General features: G+C 45.2%; 1 protein-coding gene across 4 annotated transcripts; it reads right to left on the bottom strand.

The window, feature by feature from the left end:
* Nucleotides 1–1,202: 1,202 nt before the first annotated feature.
* Gata3 (GATA binding protein 3) lies at nt 1,203–20,529 on the bottom strand. 4 transcript variants are annotated; one of them, XM_063260154.1, is made up of 5 exons: nt 20,289–20,529; nt 17,411–17,947; nt 12,224–12,366; nt 7,367–7,492; nt 1,203–3,342 (listed from the first exon to the last, which is right to left on the bottom strand). In XM_063260154.1, the coding sequence occupies exons 1-5, from the start codon at nt 20,527–20,529 to the stop codon at nt 3,058–3,060; spliced, it is 1,332 nt and encodes a 443-aa protein (XP_063116224.1). In that variant the 3' UTR covers nt 1,203–3,057. The 4 variants fall into 4 exon arrangements, with proteins under 4 accessions (XP_063116224.1, XP_003473462.2, XP_063116226.1 ...); XM_003473414.4 differs by having other exon boundaries at nt 12,224–12,369; XM_063260156.1 differs by having other exon boundaries at nt 3,269–3,334.
* Between the last annotated feature and the right edge of the window lie 182 nt (nt 20,530–20,711).

Here is a 20,711-nt window from a genome sequence, read left to right on the forward strand (position 1 = left end):
CCAGGCAATCCCTGGAAACAATTCATTCCCTTTCACACAGTTTTAGGCTTATGAAATCCTATAATGAAATCTCATGGTGAGGATCTGCTGTAAAAATCATTCTTAAACCTTAGAACACAGACACTGATCTCAGAAAGTAGATTCTGGGTCTCCCCAATTTCATCACAAGCTTCCTGCTTGGGGACACACTCAGAGCTTCATTCTATAGGGGAATAATAATGTAAACGGCAGGGTAACAATTACAAAGTCTTAGTTTTTCTATTGCCTGATATTCCTTTAAAATATATATATGAATTTAAAAAGTGGTTTTAAATCAACTTCAACCTAGACACTCAAAAGATATTCAAATAAAGGAAAGAAGTGTTTAAATTTGAAACTTTTACTTTAGGAACTTCTACCTTTAGATACATGAGCTCATAAATAGCAGAGCTAGTTTTTCTATTAGCTTTTAAAATATTTTACAGAACGAACTCATATTATGATGTATTCTCAAAAACATCCCACTTTTTTTTTTCAAATATTCTTCTGTGAATAAAGTAATGCAACTATTTCAAAAGTAAAATAAAACATAGAAAATTAATTGGGGAAGTTTACTGAAAAATACATTAACTGCTTTAGATCGACAATCTTGTCCTACTTTGCTAGCTTAACCCCTTGCTAATATTGCTCTTCCACTGTTTTATATTTAAAAGAGAAAGAACATTTAAAGGACCAAAACTGTTGAAGCCAGAAAAACATAAATTCTAAAGAAATGGGATCACTGTTCTCACTGTAGATACATAATATGTTTTAAAGTTTTTGCATCGTCTTTTAGGAACATGTAGAAGGTTAAATCAATGTGCACAGTGATGAAGAATGTATTCACATCTCTCTGAAGAATGAATAAAGTGAAATGTGCCATTATGGCTGTGGCACCTAAAACGAAACTTAGGAGAGGTACTGGCTTCGGGATTTTTCCGTGTGCCCCTTCTCTCTCCACTCCAAGAATGTCAAGAATTTGAACTCCCTGTTCTTAAGGTGAAAGGGCATTAACTCAATCTGTTCATGAAGAAAGAGGTGGGGAATCCTGAGACATGGAACTATACAATAAAATCTCCCAGGCTTAATATGGCAAGACGTGATTATTTCCTTTGGTGCTTCGAAAGGAATTGGAAACAACGTTTGAATTACAGGTCATGAATTAGGAGTCAGTGAGATCGCCATTTGCATCTCAGTAATTCTCTACTCCTTTATTTCAACATTTAGCTTTAGGTTTAAAATATTTACTAAGAAAGCAGAGAGGCGATTAACAGAGATTTTTAAATGTGTGCCATAGTTACACATTCTGTCAACAGAGTAAAAGGAAACTATACAGTATAAGTTACAAAATGGTTATTTCATGTTTCGCAAACATTCCAATAAACCTTTCACTGTGGTGTTGTTCCACAGTGGAAAAGCAGAACAGAAATCAAGGGCAGCCCAGCTCCTCTACAATCCAAAGAGCAATCCACCGGCTGCAGTTTCTGCCTGTGACTCTCCCAGCCAGGAAATTCTCCCTTCTTGGAGAAGAGTGGAGAACCAGCAGAGAAACTGTAGCTCACAGGGAGACCCCAGAAGTTGCTCCGCCCTAGAATAATTTCCTCTGGGCTACTTGGGGTTTCTCTTCCCAGAGGAATAGATGTTACCTGTCTGAGATAAGCACTGGCTCCTAGTGAATAACTTAACATGTCTGTTTGATTGTGCTGTTTCTTGTTTTTGGGTTTGTTTGTTTTTTTAGAAAAATTCCTATCTCTTAAATTAGCTGGAGCTACCAGATTCTGTAAGAGCTTGGCCATTGCTTTGATATGATGTTATTTTGCTGTTTTAAAATAGTTTAACTTTATTATTTCTGTATTATTCCAACAGACTGTGTAAAGGCAGTGACCACTAACACGGAACACGGCAGGGGCTAACAGTGAGCCGGGCTGCTCGGGGACACAACCCATCGGCCAGGGTCACATATGCACACATTGGTAGCTCACACGCTGCTACCCTTATAGCTCAGGCTGCAGGAGGAACGAGGGAGAGGGCAGATACTGCTGGGCCATAGAAGCTATTTAATAAATATCATCCAAAGCAAAAGGGAAAAATAAACCCTCCAGAGCACAACCACCTTAGGTCAACTGAATGTAATCTAGTTTATTCAACTGAAAATTGAGAGAAGGAAAACATTAAAATCAGAAGAAAAAAAAAGCAATTCTTAACACTAGCAGTAAATAAATTTGTACAATAATTCAGTCTGTATAATATGATGAAATAAATCTACATCTTTTCTTATTTTGGTGCTTTGAATTATACATACAAACAACAATTACAGAGACTGGTTCACAAAGCACGTAGGCCTAGAAGTGACACCTCAAAACCCTCTGCAGCAATCTGTGAGCTTTAACACGGATTGCCCGGACTGGTATTTCCTTTGCAGAGGTCCACAGCTTTGAATGAATGATTTGCTACGATTTTTTTCTTTTTTTTTTTTTTTTTTCTTTTTTCTTTTTTTTCTTTTTTCTTTTTTTGTTTTTCTCTCTATATATACTTTTTCTTTTAATGCATCAAACAACTGTGGCCAGTGAAAGGAAACAAAACTGGCAGTTTGTCCACCTGGATGTCAGATCTATTTTCTTCTGAATTTCCATACTTTATTTCCCCTATATTCCTTAAAATTCTTGGCGTCCTTCATGCCTTTCTTACAGCTACTCAGGTGCAATAAAGTCTTCCTCAAATGTACAGTGTTTCTTACAATATAAGTTATAAGCAATGTTCAGCAATTTTTTTCACAGCACTAGAAACCCTGTTAAATAGGGAATATGAGTCTGAATGGCTTATTCACAAATGGGATCCAGATTCAGCAGTTGGAACACAGACACCCCAGTGAGCTCCTTTGCAAAAGTGGCAATCATCATTTTGCTTTCTGCCTTCAAAAACATATATCCATCTCTTTTAGGCTTCATGATACTGCTCCTGCAAAAACGCAAGTAGAAGGGGTTGGAGGGACTCTCGCTTGCTCACTCGCTCGGAGACCTGTGCACCTTGAGCAGGGCTCTAGCCCATGGCGGTGACCATACTGGAAGGATGATGAGGTCCGAAGGAGAGGCCGGACGGTGGGTGCATGGGCGTGGGCGTGGTCAGCATGTGGCTGGAGTGGCTGAAGGGGGAGATGTGGCTCAGGGAGGACATGTGTCTGGAGAGGGCGGCCGGGTTGAACGAGCTGCTCTTGGGGAAGTCCTCCAGCGTGTCGTGCACCTTTTTGCACTTTTTGGATTTGCTAGACATCTTCCGGTTTCTGGTCTGGATGCCTTCTTTCTTCATAGTCAGGGGTCTGTTAATCTAAACAAAGATCAATTTTTTTTTTTTTTTTTACTTTTATGCTGCCTCTGAAATGGTACAGGTTTTCACACAGCAAAGCGGGCAGGCCCTGCAGCTGGCTCGGGCCAGGGGTCTGTTTCGGTTCAGGGACTCCTTCCTTCCCTCCTCTCCCCACCTATTCCTTCCTCCTTTCCAGGACTCTGAGGAGCTGTGCTAGGTCTCACGGGGAGGGGGTTCTGACAGCTTTGATAGCCTACAGAGACCAGAGAGCCTAAGCTGCAAGCACAGCTTATCAAGTTCATCACATCAAGAGCTTGGGGACATCTGGCATCTTCAGGGACCCACTTAGCATGATTATGTTTCTCATGTAACTAAAATAGAATAACTTGCCTTATTTCATTACCATTTCCCCAGAATATTTCATAAGAATACAGACTGTTGTGGAAACTTCCAAAAGGAAATTCTTTTTGCCTATTAGTCTGAAAATTCCATGACCTGAAAAGCACTGCCAAAGTAATCAGTCTTCAGGTGTTGAAGTCTAACTGCCCTGGAGAAACTGGGGTGCACCTCTTTACAAAGAAGTTTTTGGTTGCTTTTCTTCCACCTCTCCTTTTTGCAGTGACAAGTATCCTAAAAATTTTCCTCGAATGTGTATGCTCTAGGGCCTGTTTTAGTACAACATTGCTTCCCCAAAGGTAATCCTTTGACTGTATCACCAGACAGAAACTTCAGTGGTTAGAAGTTTCTACTTCTCCCCAGGTCTAACTAGACCAAGAGCTAAACAACCAATCAACATGTAGCTTATACCCTCTTCTGGGATATAGGGCACTTTGTTAGCATAAAAGTGCATCATCCTAAGGATTTCAGCCCAAGGATTCAACAAAGTGAAGATTCAGTAGCAAGACCCCACACTAAAGATGACAGGCTTCTCTCTGTCACAATTTGCTGTCTGTGGCTTTCTGATAAACTTCATTTGTCCTCTGTAAATATATCGGCTCCAGGGGCTCAGAAGCCAGATCTGGAACTTTACAAAGCAAGCAGAAGCTTCTCCTCCCACAGAGCCACAGTCAAGTCAACCTCAAGAGCACACATCTGCCGCCAAGAGCCAACTGCACATCTGGCCATGTTCCCAGGGAAATGCGGCAGAGACGCAAGGAGTGATTGTTGGAGGCCCAGTCAGTCCACACTTCCTACGGGGAAACAGCCCTTCCGCCAGACTTCCAGGATGAAGAAAAGTTCCACCTGTCTACTAGAAAATTCCAGTTAAGGAAAAAAGAATCCCAAATGTCCATGAAGGACCTAACTCCCAGACTCCGTAACACCAGCTTCCTGAAGCTGGGGAGATGATACCTGAGAGGGGGACAGAGCCCTACACTAGAGCTGAGACCTTAGTACCCCATCCTTGTGCCATGAAGCTGACATGCATAGCAGCAGAAGAGCCAAGGAAAGTCACTGCCAGGAGAGAGGCTCAGGGTTCCTTCTTCAAGTCATCATCAAGATAAAGATGCAGGCTACACAGATGACAGGAATCTACTCCCACATCAAGTCTTCCCCGAGATAATGTCCAGATACACTGTTCTGTACGCTGATAGCTAGATACACACTGCCAGATATCTAAATATAATATCTAGTTACACAGATAGCCACACAGCCCCAGATAACTAGGCACAACACCACCTAGATACGCTGATGCTGAGATAGACAATTATCTGGACTCCCCGATAAGAAAGCAGCTTGTGGCAAGCCTGTGTAGACATTTGCATGGGCAGAACAGAACGTGACACCGTGAAAACGGTAATAGATTATTATCTCATATTGTTAAAAACACACATTTAAATCGCTTCCTCTGACGAATCACTACAGACAGCAAAAGCATAAAGAGGACAGTCTCCCAGTCACTGGAGCTCAGCCCTGCAGACAGAGCTAAGGAAGGGTAAGGTGGGCCGTGAGCATTGGAGATGTCTTGGTTTTTCTTTAATTTGAAAAATTCAGTGTGTTGGAGGTGTAGAGCAATTGTCTAGGTTTGTCCCTCAGCACCACCGGGGAAAAAAATCATATTTCTCAGAAACATACAGATACTAAATTGGATACAAGTCAAGTCATATCCTGACTGTTCAACAAAAGTAGAGCTAATTAATTTCTCATAATAACTACACTTTCATGGCAACAGCAAGAAACATACACACACGCCTGATTCCTTATGGCGTTACTAAAACAGTATTGACTTTCCAGACCCCTCCTTCTACTCCCGATGCTCCTGGTCCCCCCGGAAAGAAGAATGCCGCTCTGAAATCCATCCTGACGCTTCTCCTGTGTCACCCACATTATCTTGCACAGGCAACTTGCTTTTCTGAGTCATAAGTTCTTCAAGTAAAACTGAAGTAAAAAGAATTTCTCCTCTGTTACATCATGGAACTCTTTGAGGCTCAAATGTGACCCAGTAACATGAAAGTTCTTAGAAAGTCATAAATTGAACTCAAAAAATAACTTCCGAGGCTACACTGGTGACTGGATTACAAATAAACACTAATACCCCAGTCTGCCAGTGTTTTTAATCACGAATCCTTCTATCTATATTACAATGAGCAAGTAAATTCCCCAAAGTGAAACTAAAGTACGGGTTTCATTGCTGATAAACGTGCGTACGATACCACAGCTCCAGGATCTGTGGGAGCACAACAGATCGTTATGTTGGGCACTACACAGAGACCATGTCAGGAGATAATGACACTGAAGGTAGGCAGAAGAGTTTCTAAGATCCCTGGGAATCTCGACAACTGGTTTCCAATAAATGAAAAAGGAGTGGTGTGCTAGTGCTTACGCTGAGAAATTCTCCATGACTCAAAATATCTAAACAGAAAAGCTTCCGCCCCAGTTCCCAGGTAAGATGAATTTACTGCCAGAAGGGCCCCAAGCAAGAAATTTCTACCTCTCCCCCTCAATCCCAGACTTTGCCAACGTGAGGTTAGAAAGGAGATTTTTGGAGAACCAGAAAAAGCTAAAGGAAGGGCTGGGGATTTAGCTCAGCGGCGTAAGCACCTGCCTTATAAGCAGGCGGTCGTGAGTTCGATCCCTGGTACCGATAAAAACGAAAAAGACAAAAAAAAAAAAAAAAGCTAAAGGAAGCAGAGAAAGACAGAAAGAAAAAGGCCAGTTTCTGCTTTGGGATTAATGTAAACTCAAGGCCTTATTCAGATCATGGCCTATAAGCTGGAACTGCTTCCAAACAAAGAAAAACTCTAGGGAAATAATTTAAAGTAAAGACATAACAAAATTGATGGGGGAAAAAATTTTGGCCCCTGAGTTAAAAGATTAGAAATAGTACCACTAAACACAGCTGGGTGATCATTTTGTCATTCTGCTAAGGTGCTAGGGAAGAAAAGAGCAGGAGTTCCGTGGCTGCCGTGAGAAGATCTCACCCACGTGGCCCTCAGGAGTTCTCAGCCTGGGAAATCTGGTAGGACAGACATCAGATGGAATCTCACAGACGTCTCATCTCACATCTGTCACACAGAGCCCACCGGAACTGCACGGCGCAGGTTCAGCCAAGACTCTTTACCACCACAGTCACTGAATGGGCCCTCTGTGTTCAGGAATCACTGTGCCACGCATGACAATTCTATTTACCTTTCTCTTTTACTTTCTCCCTCAAGCGAGCCCCTCTTCTCTCTTTCTCGCTTTCTTTGCAAAGAAGTTTAAAATGCAAGGAAAGATCAACACAGAACTGGTGACTTTTGTGTTTTTTCCAAGAGAAAGATTCCCCCCCCCCCCTTAAAAAAATAGACAGGTCCACACAGCATATCGGATTCCTTGCATCGCGGATAGTGCGTTCCACACATACTAAGTGGGTTGTCTTTGAGCCCTTTTGGTCTTGGCGAGGCTAACACAAAGTAGTTCCCTCCCGCCTTAGTTAACTGAGGCCCATGACTCAGCCCAAAGGAAGGTGATTTAGGTGCATCAGGAGCTCTGCAAAGGGACCTGGGACATGATTTATCGGGCATTGCTGGAGAGGGAGCCTGTTCCTGCTGCTTCCGGGCCCACTTACATTGTGCAGCTTGTAGTAGAGCCCACAGGCATTGCAGACGGGGTCCCCGTTGGCGTTCCTCCTCCAGAGGGTGGTAGTGGTGGTCTGACAGTTTGCACAGGACGTTCCAGCCCTCCTTGCTGCTGACTGGGGGTGGGGAGGAGGGGAGGAGAAAAATCAAAACAAACGTTAAACATGCTGTCAGAAACATGCAGACAGATGAGCTTGGAAAAAAAAGAGAAGAAAAGACAGAACTATCACTGAAATCAAAACTAGCAAGTGGCCCACATGAAAGTAATAAAGATCCCCAAATTGTCTTGAGAAGAAAAATGCAGCCAAGCCACTGGATAGGAGCGAGCGTACAGGGTGATAGCAACTTAACCTCTTGCCTGTATCACCCCTTCCCTCCACCCCATGAAGCACACCGATTTACGAGCAGCAATTCTGAATTTGCCAGACTAACTTTACTGTCTGGCTTTTAGTCATTTTATTCTTCAAACCTAGGCCAATAAGAGATCTTTTTCTAATACAAGTTCTGAGAACATCAATCTTCAATTAGCCATCAGGATATAAGAACAGCAAAGGGAGAGGAAATCCAAACAAGGAAAGCAAATACTTGCTAAATCCCAGACCAAGAGACTGGAGTATAAAGAGAGAAAACAGCGTGGTACAGCATAGTACCAGCATTTTGAGATGTCTGTATGTGTACGTGACACTAATCGGTGACAGGATCTAGGAGGCACCCAACTAGACAGTTGATGTCAACAAGACCTCATCCAATTTGCAGCTGGCCTAAATTCACACACTCCACAATTAAGACCTTGATCACTGACCTTTCCTAGGATAGTCACCCTGGCCCCCTGGATTAAGTGACCATCATTTAACGAGATGAACTCAAAAAAATAAGTAATTTTTCTCTTCAGCCAAAATTCTGGACCTCCTCTTGCTTTAATCTCATATCACCTTCATGAAATTAGGAATTTCCTATTTGCTTCTTACCAAGGAGAAAAGCTTCAGGCATGGTGGCAAATGCTTATAATCCCACCACTCTGAGAGGCTGGGGCAGGAGATCTGGAAATTCAAACTCACCCTAAAATAGTGAGTAAGATCTTGTCTCAAAAGAAAAAAAATTTTTAAAAGATAGGAATGTAGCTCAGTGCAAAGACCCTGAGTTTAATCTCTAGTCTACCCCTAAAATACAAAGGTCAGCCTTGATTTACATTTTAATTCCTTAGGCGCCACCTACTACCTTCATTTTCTTTAAAATGGGATTTTTTTATCCCTCACTTTTTGATTTAAGTTTATCAGGAGACTATATGTGATATCCACACTTTAAACAAAAGTCAAACTTAATACTATTGAAAGAAAATGGAGTTGAATTGCTTCTAACATATTCCTTCCTCCCCAGCCTCATCATCTACCACGAAACAAAACCTTTAACTCCAAAATTACTTTTGCTTCTGGATGCAAATTACTGTCAAAGAAAAGACTAGTCTTTATCTGAGGTCAAGAACGTTCTGGTGTGTGGGCTGGTGGAGTAGCTAAGTGTTAAACTCAGTGCTTAGTGTGGAGGAGATCTTGGGTTTGATCTGCAGGAGGGAAGGGAAGAAAGAAAGGGGGCAGCAAGAGAGAAAAGCGGAAACAAGGAAATCTTGATACAAGATCATGGAGCAAAAACTACAGGGATCCTGATGCTCTTTTCTATCAAAATTTTGCCAAACAAAAAGCTGGACCAAGCACACAGAGCTGCCAGATATAAAAGCCCCAGGAGCAATTTTGAATTAACCAGACTACCACAGCCACTATATTGTTCCATAGATATGTCTTTTCAGGCTTTAAGTAGCAGTGCACTAACTTCTTTTATTTTGAAGAAATTCTTTTTTCTGTACTCTAAAGAAATGGGAATTAAAAACGGGCTTTATCTCTCATAATGGAGAAAGTGCTATCTTTGGGGCTGTCCGTTTTGAACATAATTCACCAAAATCTGAGAATGCAAAGTCTAATTCCGCAGGCCAATGGCCACCTGCCTTTATGAAATGTGATGGTACTTGGGTTTTGTTTTTGTTTTTGGTATCAGGAATCAAACTCAAGACCTTGCACTTGCCAGGCAGAAAGTACTTAAATAACTGTTTCACTTGTGTACTCTTAGGAAGAAAGTGCTACATAAATTAATGCTTAATGATTTTTAACAAATGTCACATGTGATTATTATTATGTTCCTGCAGTTCTGTTTTTCTGAAAAGAAAAAGTTCAGATTTAACAGACTAATATCTACTCAGGCACTCAGCTCTCCCCACACAATTCTGAATATATAACACAAACATAATGCCAGTCGCTAAAAGTAAAGACTTCTGAACAATAAGGTTCAGTATGTAATCCTTTGCAAGATTGAAAATAACATAAATATTTTAAAAAGAGAAAGTAACAAATACAAACAGGCTCAGAATGTGTTTTCAGTGCTACAGACTTTATGCAAACTTACACAGGGTCTCTCAAGGCCATGCTGCTTGGTTCTCTAGCAGGAGCAGAGTATATTAATAAAGCAGATTGCTCAGCTTTGTGCAAGATATGAGACTTATGAAAACCCTGGTAATACTGGAGGGGTGGAGGCGTTTGTGGATTTGGCCTTCAATCATCTCTCCTATTCCCTGCATTAATGTATCAGTGTCCAGTACACATCTCACAGAAGAGTTAGTCACATTAGGGATTGGGTGGTCTTAAGTGACTTCTTAAAGGTGTGAAACAAAAACACCAAAATGGAAAGATGGACCCAAAGACACAAAAAGTATAGGAAATGAGAGGCTCTGGGGCTCAGGGTGTAGCCCGGGGGGAGAGCATATGCTTAGCATGCACAAGTTCACCAAGAAAAAAGCAGAAAATGAAAGCCTATGCGGGCAGAAGTCAAATATACGTAAGAGCTAATTAGCAACAACAACAAAAAAGCCTCTTAATGTCTCTCCACAGTTTATGAATTCTGTGGAACTAAAAATATCAAACCACTCAGGACAGATGATTAAGATAGAAAAGACAGCTTAAAATGTGACAGTCACTGAACTCTAGAGTTAAAAGCAATTCTTACCCAGAGTTCTACAGATTTCCTAGGAAAGGTGAGCGGAGACAAAATTATATAAAACGGAAGCAAACCCTCCTCTGCAGTCAAACAAACTTTGCTCATATATCAGTCTACAGTACGAGATGTTTACCCCTCATTTTTCTTATCTTTACCTTAAAAAAATACCATTATAGTACTATGAGTTATTTTTAACAACTCTTTCTTCTTTCTTTCTTCCTTTCTTTCTTTCTTTCTTTCCTCCCTCCTAAGGCCAGGTTTTGAGTGATTCAGAACATTCTTTCATGGTGTGATCACATTCATTCTGTGCTACACCTCCAGTCATTTTTTTTAAACACTTCTTGTTCTGATCCGTCCAAACATCTTGATGTTTAGGTTGGGGAAGCTGAGTTGTTGTTTATGAGTTATCTCTAGTGCTCAGATATCCGGCAGCTTTTTCCTAGGAAGTTAGCTTTGTACATGAGGGAAAGGAAAAAAAAAAAAAAACTGCAAGAGAAGTGGGGGAGGCTGAGAAAGTTGGAGAAGGGGCAAAGATCAGAAAGAATAATGTCTAGAGATCTAGGATTGCCAAAAATTAAAGTCATGTGGGTACTTCCATCCCTAGAAAGTTTTTCCTTTCTCTAAAGAGGATGTAAAAGGTGTTAAATTGCACTACAATCTGATGGAGCAGACAAATAATGCTTAAAAAAAAAATACAGAGGCTATTTTCTTCTTTAGAATTTGATGGTTGCTAATTCATCCATTAGTCTGCAAAGGGAAATTCCCCTCCTCCTCTCTGCACTTGGTGAATTTCAGCACCACAAAAAGCATTTTGATCCCTGACTGTGGTTAGCTGTCATCTGCCAAGCCTGCTTTATTTGTCACTGTTCCGTACACTCAATATTCTATTTGCCCTAAGGTTCCAAAGATAAGCTTACAAATAGACCCCTCCTACTTGACAGTGCCAGGTTTTCTCAGGTATTCCTAATGATCAAGAAATTTAAAAAAGAAAGGAGAAAGAGGAACAGGATGGCTAGAGGGCGGGGGGACTATCACTCTACTGATATTAGCTCAAACAGAAAATAAGACCAAACGCTATGTGAGCCCAACAAGCAAGAGAGGAATCACAAACTTGTCTCACAGGAATTAACTTGTAGAAATTCTCAATTCCTAAGACCAAGGAAAGAAAAAACTGCAATCACCTTAGTGCTTGCTGCTTCTTAAATTTAGGTAGCTGGCCCCATTAATCTTAAAGCAGTAGCTTAAGAGAGTTACCCACAGAAATGAGTTTGATTACTTCCGCAGTGCCCACCTTGAACTACTTCCGGAGCATGTTCCCAGTGCTCCCTGGGACATTCCATCCTTATACTAAATTTCTCTGAGACACAGTGATTACTGCTGTACTTTAAATCAGTCAACCTGTTTCTATTAAAATCTAACTGTTCTATTGGAGAATACATTTCAGATGCAATAATCTAGAATTGCAGCCTTGAAAATTTGAGAAGTTATTTAAGGAACATAAGGGAAAAAAATAGTTTTTCTGCATTACTAATTGTTTATATTATTTTTCAAGACAAGGTTATGCTATATACCGCAGGCTGGTCTGGGAGTCATGATTCTCCTGCCTCTGTCCCTCAGGTCCTAGGATGACAGGCATGCACCACAATGCCCAGCTGTATAACTAATTTGAAAAAGAAAAGCTGTCCTGAGCAAGTTGACATGATTGGAGTAGCCCTGCCAATTTCCTGCAGAGAATCCTCCCTCCTGGACAGAGGAAATACAAACACAAAACACTTAACATGGGATCAGTTCTTCCAATAAGGACTTACCAGTCTTCGCTTAGGCTTGATGAGCGGCCGGTTCTGTCCATTCATTTTGTGGTAGAGCCCGCAGGCATTGCAAAGGTAGTGACCAGTACCATCTCGCCGCCATAATGGGGTTGAGGTTGCCCCACAGTTCACACACTCCCTGCCTTCTGGAAACAAGAAGACAGATAAGTCACTTATGGAAGGCAAACACACAGGAAGGCAGACAGCATTTAGAATTAGCAGAAAAGAAGTTAAGCTAAAAACTCCTCTCTCTTCCCCCTCTTTTGGGGGCCATTTCCATCTGCACTTCCTCTTTGCTAAACTCCAGAGTTGCTGTTACTGCCCTTCATTCCTGGTTTACCTGCTCTCAGGACACAAACCACTGTGTCCAAAGAAGTGGAAGATTAGTAAATAGCAGCACAACCTTGTTCCTGGCCCACTTCATTTGGTGGGGAAATCAAGCAGACAATAAAAAGGAGGAAGGCAGATTTCAACTTAAAATACTCCCCTGAGAAAATTCTGAGCCCCAAAAGTGGCAAAAGCCAAGCATTCCTTACATTTTCCTCAAAGGAAAACAAAATACAAAGGTGACCCATTACATCACTAGCTCTGTCTGTATAGCTCGATTAAATAATGAAGATTAGGATGAGTGAAAAGGAAACATTAATCAGTGACTCAACAGGTAAACAGATAATAAATAGATGTATAAATTAATCAATTGGCTGACTGATCAATAGCTGGGGCTCTCGGTTTTACTTTTGATAGACTTGTTAATGCTTCTGATCACAAAGTAATAGATTAAGAATAAGCAGGGCCTACCCATCCCCCACCTTCTTTTCTACCTAGACAAATGCTAAGGTTTCCCATAGCTTTCCAGCCACTAGCCGAGAAACTAAAGTTGAGTCTGACCCCAGCCTGACCAGCCAGGGGTTGCTCAAAGGAAACAGAGCAGGCTTGGGGTGGGGAACCTGGAAGAGAGACTAGGAGGCAGAGAAGGGGCGGGAAAGAAGGGCTGAGAGGGACAGGATGAAGATGGCTTGAAGATCAGAAGAGACAAGCCAGCCAAAGGCAGCGGGGCCTTGGTGGGCTCACCCGCCATGGGCTGTGCAGTTTCTCTTCTTCCAGTGACACAAACCAGATGAACAGAAAACAGCCCGGGTTTGTTCTAGGAGCAATTTCTCCTAGAACCGGAGCTAAAGAGGGACACATTTCCACCCCCAGGAAGTACACAGAAGAAGCCCTTAAGTTACCCTGGGAGAATTTAAGTGATTTTTAGCTAATATCTGGTGGAGGAAAAGAATGACAGCTTCCAGGAGAATATCCTCCACACTGGGGTACAGCTGATGCCCTGGGGCTCCTGGTGCTCTCAGTGCTCAGAAGGGACCTGGAAGCAGGCTTAGTCCATGCTGGTCCACTGGGGCAGGCCCAGATGTGGGAGGGCCACAGAGCAGGTGGGCAAGGATGAACCTGACAGGTGCTTTGTCTTGAGATTAGTAATTAACAGCAGTCCACCAGGAAGGTTGAAATGGGAGCAGAGAACCTAGAAAGGTACCTGGCAATTCTGAAGCTTTTAAAAGGAAAGGAAGAAAAGTCTGCCTTGGCAAGCCTGAGACCTACTGGGCCTTTGGAAAGCCCCAGATCAAGAATGAGGGGACTCATAGCACTCACACTTAAAGGGCTCTGATTTTCTCCAGGGGCAAATTTGGCAGGAAAGTTTAAATCCTTAGAAAATGGAAGACAGTCTGAGTCCTTTCTCTCTGAGCCCAGGATGGTAGTTTTTGTTTTATTTGTTTTTTCCAACAATTTCTAAGTGATGATTTCCCCCATCTCTGGATTTTAAAAAGCTTCTGAACCCAGGATCTAGAGAAAGCTCTCCTTGTATCTAAGAACTTTGCACTCAGCAACTCTTCTTGGTTCTCTAAAAAAAAAAAACCTTGGAGTACCTCACACCCCATACTTTTCACTTGGGGTCAGAAGCTGGGGGATGTGGCAGACTGGATGTGGGGGAGGCGTGAAGGAGAGAGGAAAGGGGGCGTGCTGACTCCAGCCCAGCCAAGAGGCTGCAAGTGTGGCCCTGGGTCGGCCCCTTTCTGGGGGCAGCAGCCTTGGCCCCATCCTGCTCTGACACAGCCTCTTAGGTTCCTGCCTTGCTAGGGGGCAAAACGGCAGAGTACTGTCACCAGCAGCCACTCAGGCTGGGGTGGCCCCTGTGAGGAGCAGCACGGATGGCCGCCAGCTCCTGGGCACCCTGGCATGAGGGGAATCTCCCGTCTGCCTGGACCTCCGGATCTCCTTTCCTCTGTCAGTCAAGAGGCAGGATGACAGCTTCCTTTTCAGAAGCCCTTGAAAGTACCAGAGAGCTACGGCTGCTCTTCAGCAGGCTCTGCACACTGGAGCAATTCTCTGTCTTGATTCACTCCACAAGTTTGCGATTGCCTTGCGTGGGCTTTTTCTTTTTCTTTTTTCCTGGTTGCCTCCAGTCTGTGACTTCAGCCCACAGCCAATTTTCCTAGTGGAGGCCGCCTCGCCACTACTGTGTGTCTTCCCCTCTCCTAGCCCCTGCCTGTGTGTAGTGAGTTGCTTGGGCAGACACCTCTCTGTTAGGTGACAAGAACCACAGAACTGTGAGGCTTTTTGACATTCAACAGCCATTTTCAAACGTCCCCTGGGCTTCGGACTGAAACCTTGACAAGCCTGATGCTATGCTGTGCTGCGCTGTGCTATGCTGTGCAAACAGGGTCCAGGACAGGAGATTTCAGAGGAGCCCTGAGGAAGATGCCTACAGTCAAAAAAACGGGCTTTTGTCTTTTGTTTGCAAAGACATCTCCCAGCTCAGAAAGTCCTAGCAGTAAGACAGCCATGATGCCCACACCACAGCTTCTACCAGTTCTCCAAAGTGCAGCCGCAGCAACACTAACAAACCCCTCTTCTCTGTCTCCTCTGGCAAGAGAAAGAGCAGAGAGAGAGACAGACAGACAGACAGAGAAAGAGAGAGAGAGAGAGAGAGAGAGAGAGAGAGAGCCCCAGGAGAATCCCTTCCAAAAGAATTCCCACCAGTTCTTCCACACAGAGCTTCTCAAAAGTTCCCCTCCACACTCCAAAAGTCCCAACTCCCTCACTGGCCAGGTGTGCTGTTCTTGGTTTTTTGTGACTGTGAGAAAGGAATAAGAAGGAGGAAGTAAAGACCCAAATTTCAATGGCCTCCTCTCTCCCTTGGCAAAACATTAAAATTGTAGGTATTCTCAGCTCAGCTTTAGGGAAACCCCAGCTCTATCCCCCTGCCTCCTGCTCAGTCTTAAGGAAAGAAATGAGAGCCCAAACTGAAGACAGAAAGAGTGCACAGTCAGGGGTGGTAGAAATCAAACAGGGAAATGAGGTCAAAGAAACCAGAGGCTTTTGGAAAAGTCACTCTGTCCCCTCCCCACACACAAACCACCGCACTGGCCTCAGAGACCTGGATCTTCCCCAAACCTCATGGTCCTATCAGTAAAGAGAACTTTAAAAAAAAAAAAAAAATCCCACTTTGACCTGGTCTGCTCCTCACATGCAGCCCTCCAGCCCACTGTTCTGAAGCTGAGCTGTCCCCCATTTCTCTCCAGTCCTCTGCACCCCAAGCAGCCAGTCCCGGGCCAGGCACCAAGGCTGCTCTGCTCCACAGCTCTCCTTCCTCTGTTCTCTCTCTCTCTCTCTCTCTCTCTCTCTCTCTCTCTCTCTCTCTCTCTCAGACTCCACCACCAGCCTACCTCCTTCTCCCTCCTGCCTACTTTCATGTACTGAACATGCAGGTCTGAGCTTTTCTGTCAGCCTAACCGCATCCGGACTCTATTAAAGTTCCTGGCTCGGGATAAACAATGCAACTGTCGCGTGCAGCAGTCTGAAAATAATTGGATTAGCTAAAACATATCAACTAAATAGAGACAGTCCTGCTCAGGCAGTCGGAGTGAATGTCACCCTAGGAAAAAACCCTGAAAACTGATCTCATGGTCACTGGGCTCCCAGAACCCTCCCCTCTGAAGTGTTTCAACCCAGAGCTCTGGGAGCACCCTTTCAAGACTGCTCATCTCACCCTTAAAAGACAACTGACTTTCACCACCACGTTTTTTGTAACACCCAAACAGACAGAGGGCAGAGGCAAGACAATTGGAGTAGACCAGGAGGTAAAGGCTCACCCTAAAATGAATACAATCTTCATAAAATCATACCCCAAAATACACGTAAGCCTTATCTCAGAGATTCCCTGACTGCTTCCGCCAGAAACAAAATCAATGATGGGTTATTCTGCTCTTATGTGTGTATGTGCCTTTTAATGCAAGTGACTGCAGCAACAGAATAAATACACACTATGCCATTAGACAGAGCTGCTCTTTGGAAAAATAACAACCAGACTTAACAGAAACATACACCTGGAGAACCTTTTTCTGCCCTCTCTACGTCTTCCAGGTTGTGATCAACAGAGGGAATACGCCCTAATACAGCTTCCTGGTCCTGACCACACTGAAAGCCCTGAAAGACGGTGCAGGTAACTGAGCCTTGCGACATTTGACTTCCATTCAACTCTGCTTCCCCATCGTGCAGCCACCTCCAGCTCTCAAAAGTTCAACTCAGGCTTTCCTTTCCACCAAAGAAAATGGGTTGTTTTTGCTCCTGTCTCTTCCCCAAAATTTCAGTGACACACTCATACATTTTATTTATACCTGTCCTCTAAAGAACTGTCCTCTGCCATAGACAGAATGAGCCCCTTTGAGCTGAGAGAGAGGAATAGTCTCAGACTAACAGGGGCCACAGGGGTCACGGGGACCCGTGTTTGTTTAGGTTTGAGGAGGTTTCGTTTTAGCATTAAACACTAAAGATTTATTCCCGCCGCCTTCCATTTGGTCTTGGAAACAAGACTAAAGGTTACCAGCAGAATCCAGAAGTCCTGCAACAGGCAGGAGAGTTTTGCAGTGTTTTTGTTTCTCTCTTTGCTAGTTCCTCTCTTTCCCTTCCCAGCTTACTGAAGGGCTTTAAATCAGATCCGCCTTCCCCTCCACCTCCCAAAACAGGAGTGAGATAGGAGGACACACCTCATTCTCCCCAGGCTGGAACAATGGGGAGAAAGCAATCTCAGAAGGGCTTGGATCCCAGTCCCCCAGCTCCCCCAGGGGCCCCTTTGGTAGCTGCCTTTGCCCTGCCCTAATTTAAGAGAAGGAGGGCAGAGGTGGTTCCTACCTGTGCTGGATCTTGCTTTGGGCCTCGACTTACATCCGAATCCCGTAGGGGAGCCCCCCAGCAGGCTGCTGGGCGGGAAGAGTCCGGAGCTGTACTCGGGCACGTAGGGCGGGTAGGTGGTGATGGGATGGTGGGCAGACGAGGAGGCGCCGCCCAGGGTGGTCATGCTGCCGCGCGAGTGCGATGCTTCCAGCTTCATGCTGTCGGGCAGCGGCACCTGGTACTTGAGGCACTCTTTCTCATCCTGGCGGGCCGAGCCGGCTGAGCCCGGGGTGGACAGCGACGGGTCCGGGGAGACATCCTTCGGCGGGGTGGGCGGGAAGGTGAAGAGGTGCGGGCTGGAGTGGCCTGCCGCCAGAGACGAAGATGAGGCTGGAGGGTACACGGAGAGTGGCCCCGGGGAGCCGTGGTGAATGGACGTCTTGGAGAAGGGACTGAGGTTCCAGGGCGAAGCAGTGTGGTGGCTGCCCAAGGCTTTGCCGCCGTCCAGCCAGGGCAGGGATCCATGCAGAAGAGGCGGGCGGCACACCTGGCTCCCTGCACCGTGATGGCCAAGGCAGGAAAGGACAGGAGAGAGAAATCCAGGTGAGAGCAGCCTTTGCACACACCTGAGGACTCTTGCCCTGCTGCCCCCAGCACCCACCAGGACCTGGATCAGGCCAGCTCTCTGACAATCCCTGCGGTCCACCACCTGGCCACACATCTTGGTGTCCTGACAGTCAATCCACGGCTCTCTTCCAGGCCCAGGTCCCATTAAACCCAGCAGAACTAAGAGTCTGTGCCTGACACCAGACTAGCACTGTGAAGGAGTGGGAAAAGGTCCCTTGGTTTATCTGGCCTCTCCAGATACACGGTCTAAATCACATTCCCTAAGGTCCCTCTTAGAACCTGACTTGATTTATTGGTTTCTTTCAATGGCCAAAGTCTCCCATCCCAGACTTAATCCCATGCAGCCTGATAAGGGTCAGCTGTGAATGATGAGGCCTGAAGGATGCAGCCTGACCACACCGAGGCTCAGCACCAGGACAGACTCCCCATCTTTGGGAGGCTCAGCTCCCACTGTGAACTCCAGGCTCCAGAGAAATACAGGGAGTATTGCAGAGTTAGCCCCAAGAAACCCAATTTCAGTACTTGCTCAGAACTGACAAGGCTGTTTCAAAGAGGCCTGAAATGGGTGCAAGGAAATTTTCATTGCTCAAGCAATTGAGAGAAAGTTTCCAAGGTTGGAAACTTGGATGGGAGTTTCCCTGCTTTTCTCACCCTTCCAAATTGAACAGGAGAAGAAAATATACCATAAGCTCTCAAAGCAATGATTCTGCCAGTGCTAAATGTGAATTTCCACCTGAGCCCTGAGATACAAAATTTCAGTTTATGTGTGCATTTTAAACTGAAGCTGATTCATGCCATGTATATTTAGCCTTCCTTTAAAGCACACAATTTTAAGGCAGTCATAACATGCATGTCTACAATCTCTGAAAGAGGTTTGTTTAAATTGGAAGTGCAAATCCAAGCACTTATTGATCTTTTAATCCAGTACCTGCCTACCAGTTAACACTCTATTCAACCACTGAGAACAATACTGAAACTAACATCTTGAGAGGAAGGGGAGGGGAGTAGAGGCGAATGAAGAGTTCGCTGAACACCAAGGGTTAAGATTCAGCTTATGCAGGAAGTAGTATAGTAAATAATATTAGGTCTACATCTACGCATTGCCACTTAACTGCTGATCAGCACAGAATATGGGCAAAGAGCGCCCCATCCGCAAAAACAATTGTTTAAAACCTGGTGACTGTAGGGCAGGGGACTCCTGCTGCCGGAGGGGCCGTGTTATCCACGCCAAAGCCAGCTCTGAGTAAGGGAACCAGGTTTACCCTGGCCAGACTGAAAACCTCATAGTTTCTCCTTCTGAATTTTTACTATTTCTTCTTTAGAAACAAATTTGCAGCTGGAAAGTGTTAGAGCTTTTCACTCCTAACTACCGAGTTAGGTTGCTCTCTTTACATTTCCAAACTCCTAAAGTCAGGGTGAAGGGGGCAAACAGATCTAGAATGCTCTTTCTTAAAAAGAAACCTATTATATCCTAAGTGTTCCGTAGTAAAGTAAGAGGGCTGTGGTAGGCCAGAGCAGAGAATAAGGCGAGAGCTGTGGCAGGCATGAGACAACCTGAAATCAAAGACGCAGGAAAATTTCTGTGCAGCCGGGAAACTAGGAAACCTAAAATTCCTCAAATTCAAGGCTTTGCCCCTAAACCGAGTCAAGCACCAGAATTCCATTTCTGGCTATTTTTAGGTGAGGAACCTAAAAATCAAATGCACTAGCTGGCGGGGAAAACTCAAGGAGTGAACTGGGAAGTAAATAACGTCTCTTGGGCCTCTCTGAAAAATGTGCCGGGAGAAACAAAAACGGGGTCACCGGGCAGAAGCTCCACTAAGGAAATTGCAGGCAATCTGGGAGCGCGAAACCTGTGGAAGTGCGGAGTCTGAAGCCGGCTGGGTCGGCGTCGGCTGCCCAGCCCGGAGCCTCCGGCCCGCGGAGGCAGAGCCTGGCTTTCCCGCGCCTGGGACCTCCAGGGCGCTTAACCTGCGGGGACAGAGGGCTGCATCGCCGGGCGTGCCAGGTGAGCGCCGGGCCAAGGGACCTCAGCCAGGAGAAACGTCTGCCGAGACTTAAAAACACACTCTCGCAACGAGCGAGGCGGCTTCCTCGCCCATTTCCGGGCCCCAGTTTTTCTTTTCTTTTTTTCAGTAAAATAACTAGTAACTGCACTGAGGGGCTTTCGCTGAGTTTCCCCAAACCTAGTCCTCCCAACCTCCCCGACCGAGCCGGCGGGCGCGCTAGGGAGCGAGGGTCCCGCACCCGAGCGAGCGAGCGCACTCACCGTGGTGGGTCGGAGGGTACCTCTGCACCGTGGCCCGGACCGAGTTGCCGTAGTAAGACGGGACGTGGTTGCCTTGACCGTCGATGTTAAAAAGTACATCCACCTCCTCGGGCAGGGGGTACTGCGCCGGGTCCATGTAGGAGTGGCCGAGGCCGGGGTGGTGCGCGTCCGGATGCTGCCCGTTGAGGACCGCGGGGTGGTGGTGGCTCACCCAGCGCGGCTGGTCCGCAGTCACCTCCATGTCCTCGGCTGCGCTCGCGCCCTCTCGCCGGGCCCGGAACCCGCGCGCGGAGAGGGAGGGCGGTCGGCCTGGGAGGTCCGCGGGCTCCGGCCGTCGGAGGGCCGGGCTGGGGGGTCGTTTAACGGTCTGCTTTCAGGAGGGATTAGAAAGACTGGGAAGGAAAGGTGAGCAAAGGAGAAGCT

Source organism: Cavia porcellus, unplaced genomic scaffold (assembly GCF_034190915.1).
Source record: "Cavia porcellus strain 051 isolate PalLab524CR breed Dunkin Hartley unplaced genomic scaffold, mCavPor4.1 scaffold_13, whole genome shotgun sequence".
Lineage (NCBI taxonomy): Eukaryota > Metazoa > Chordata > Mammalia > Rodentia > Caviidae > Cavia > Cavia porcellus.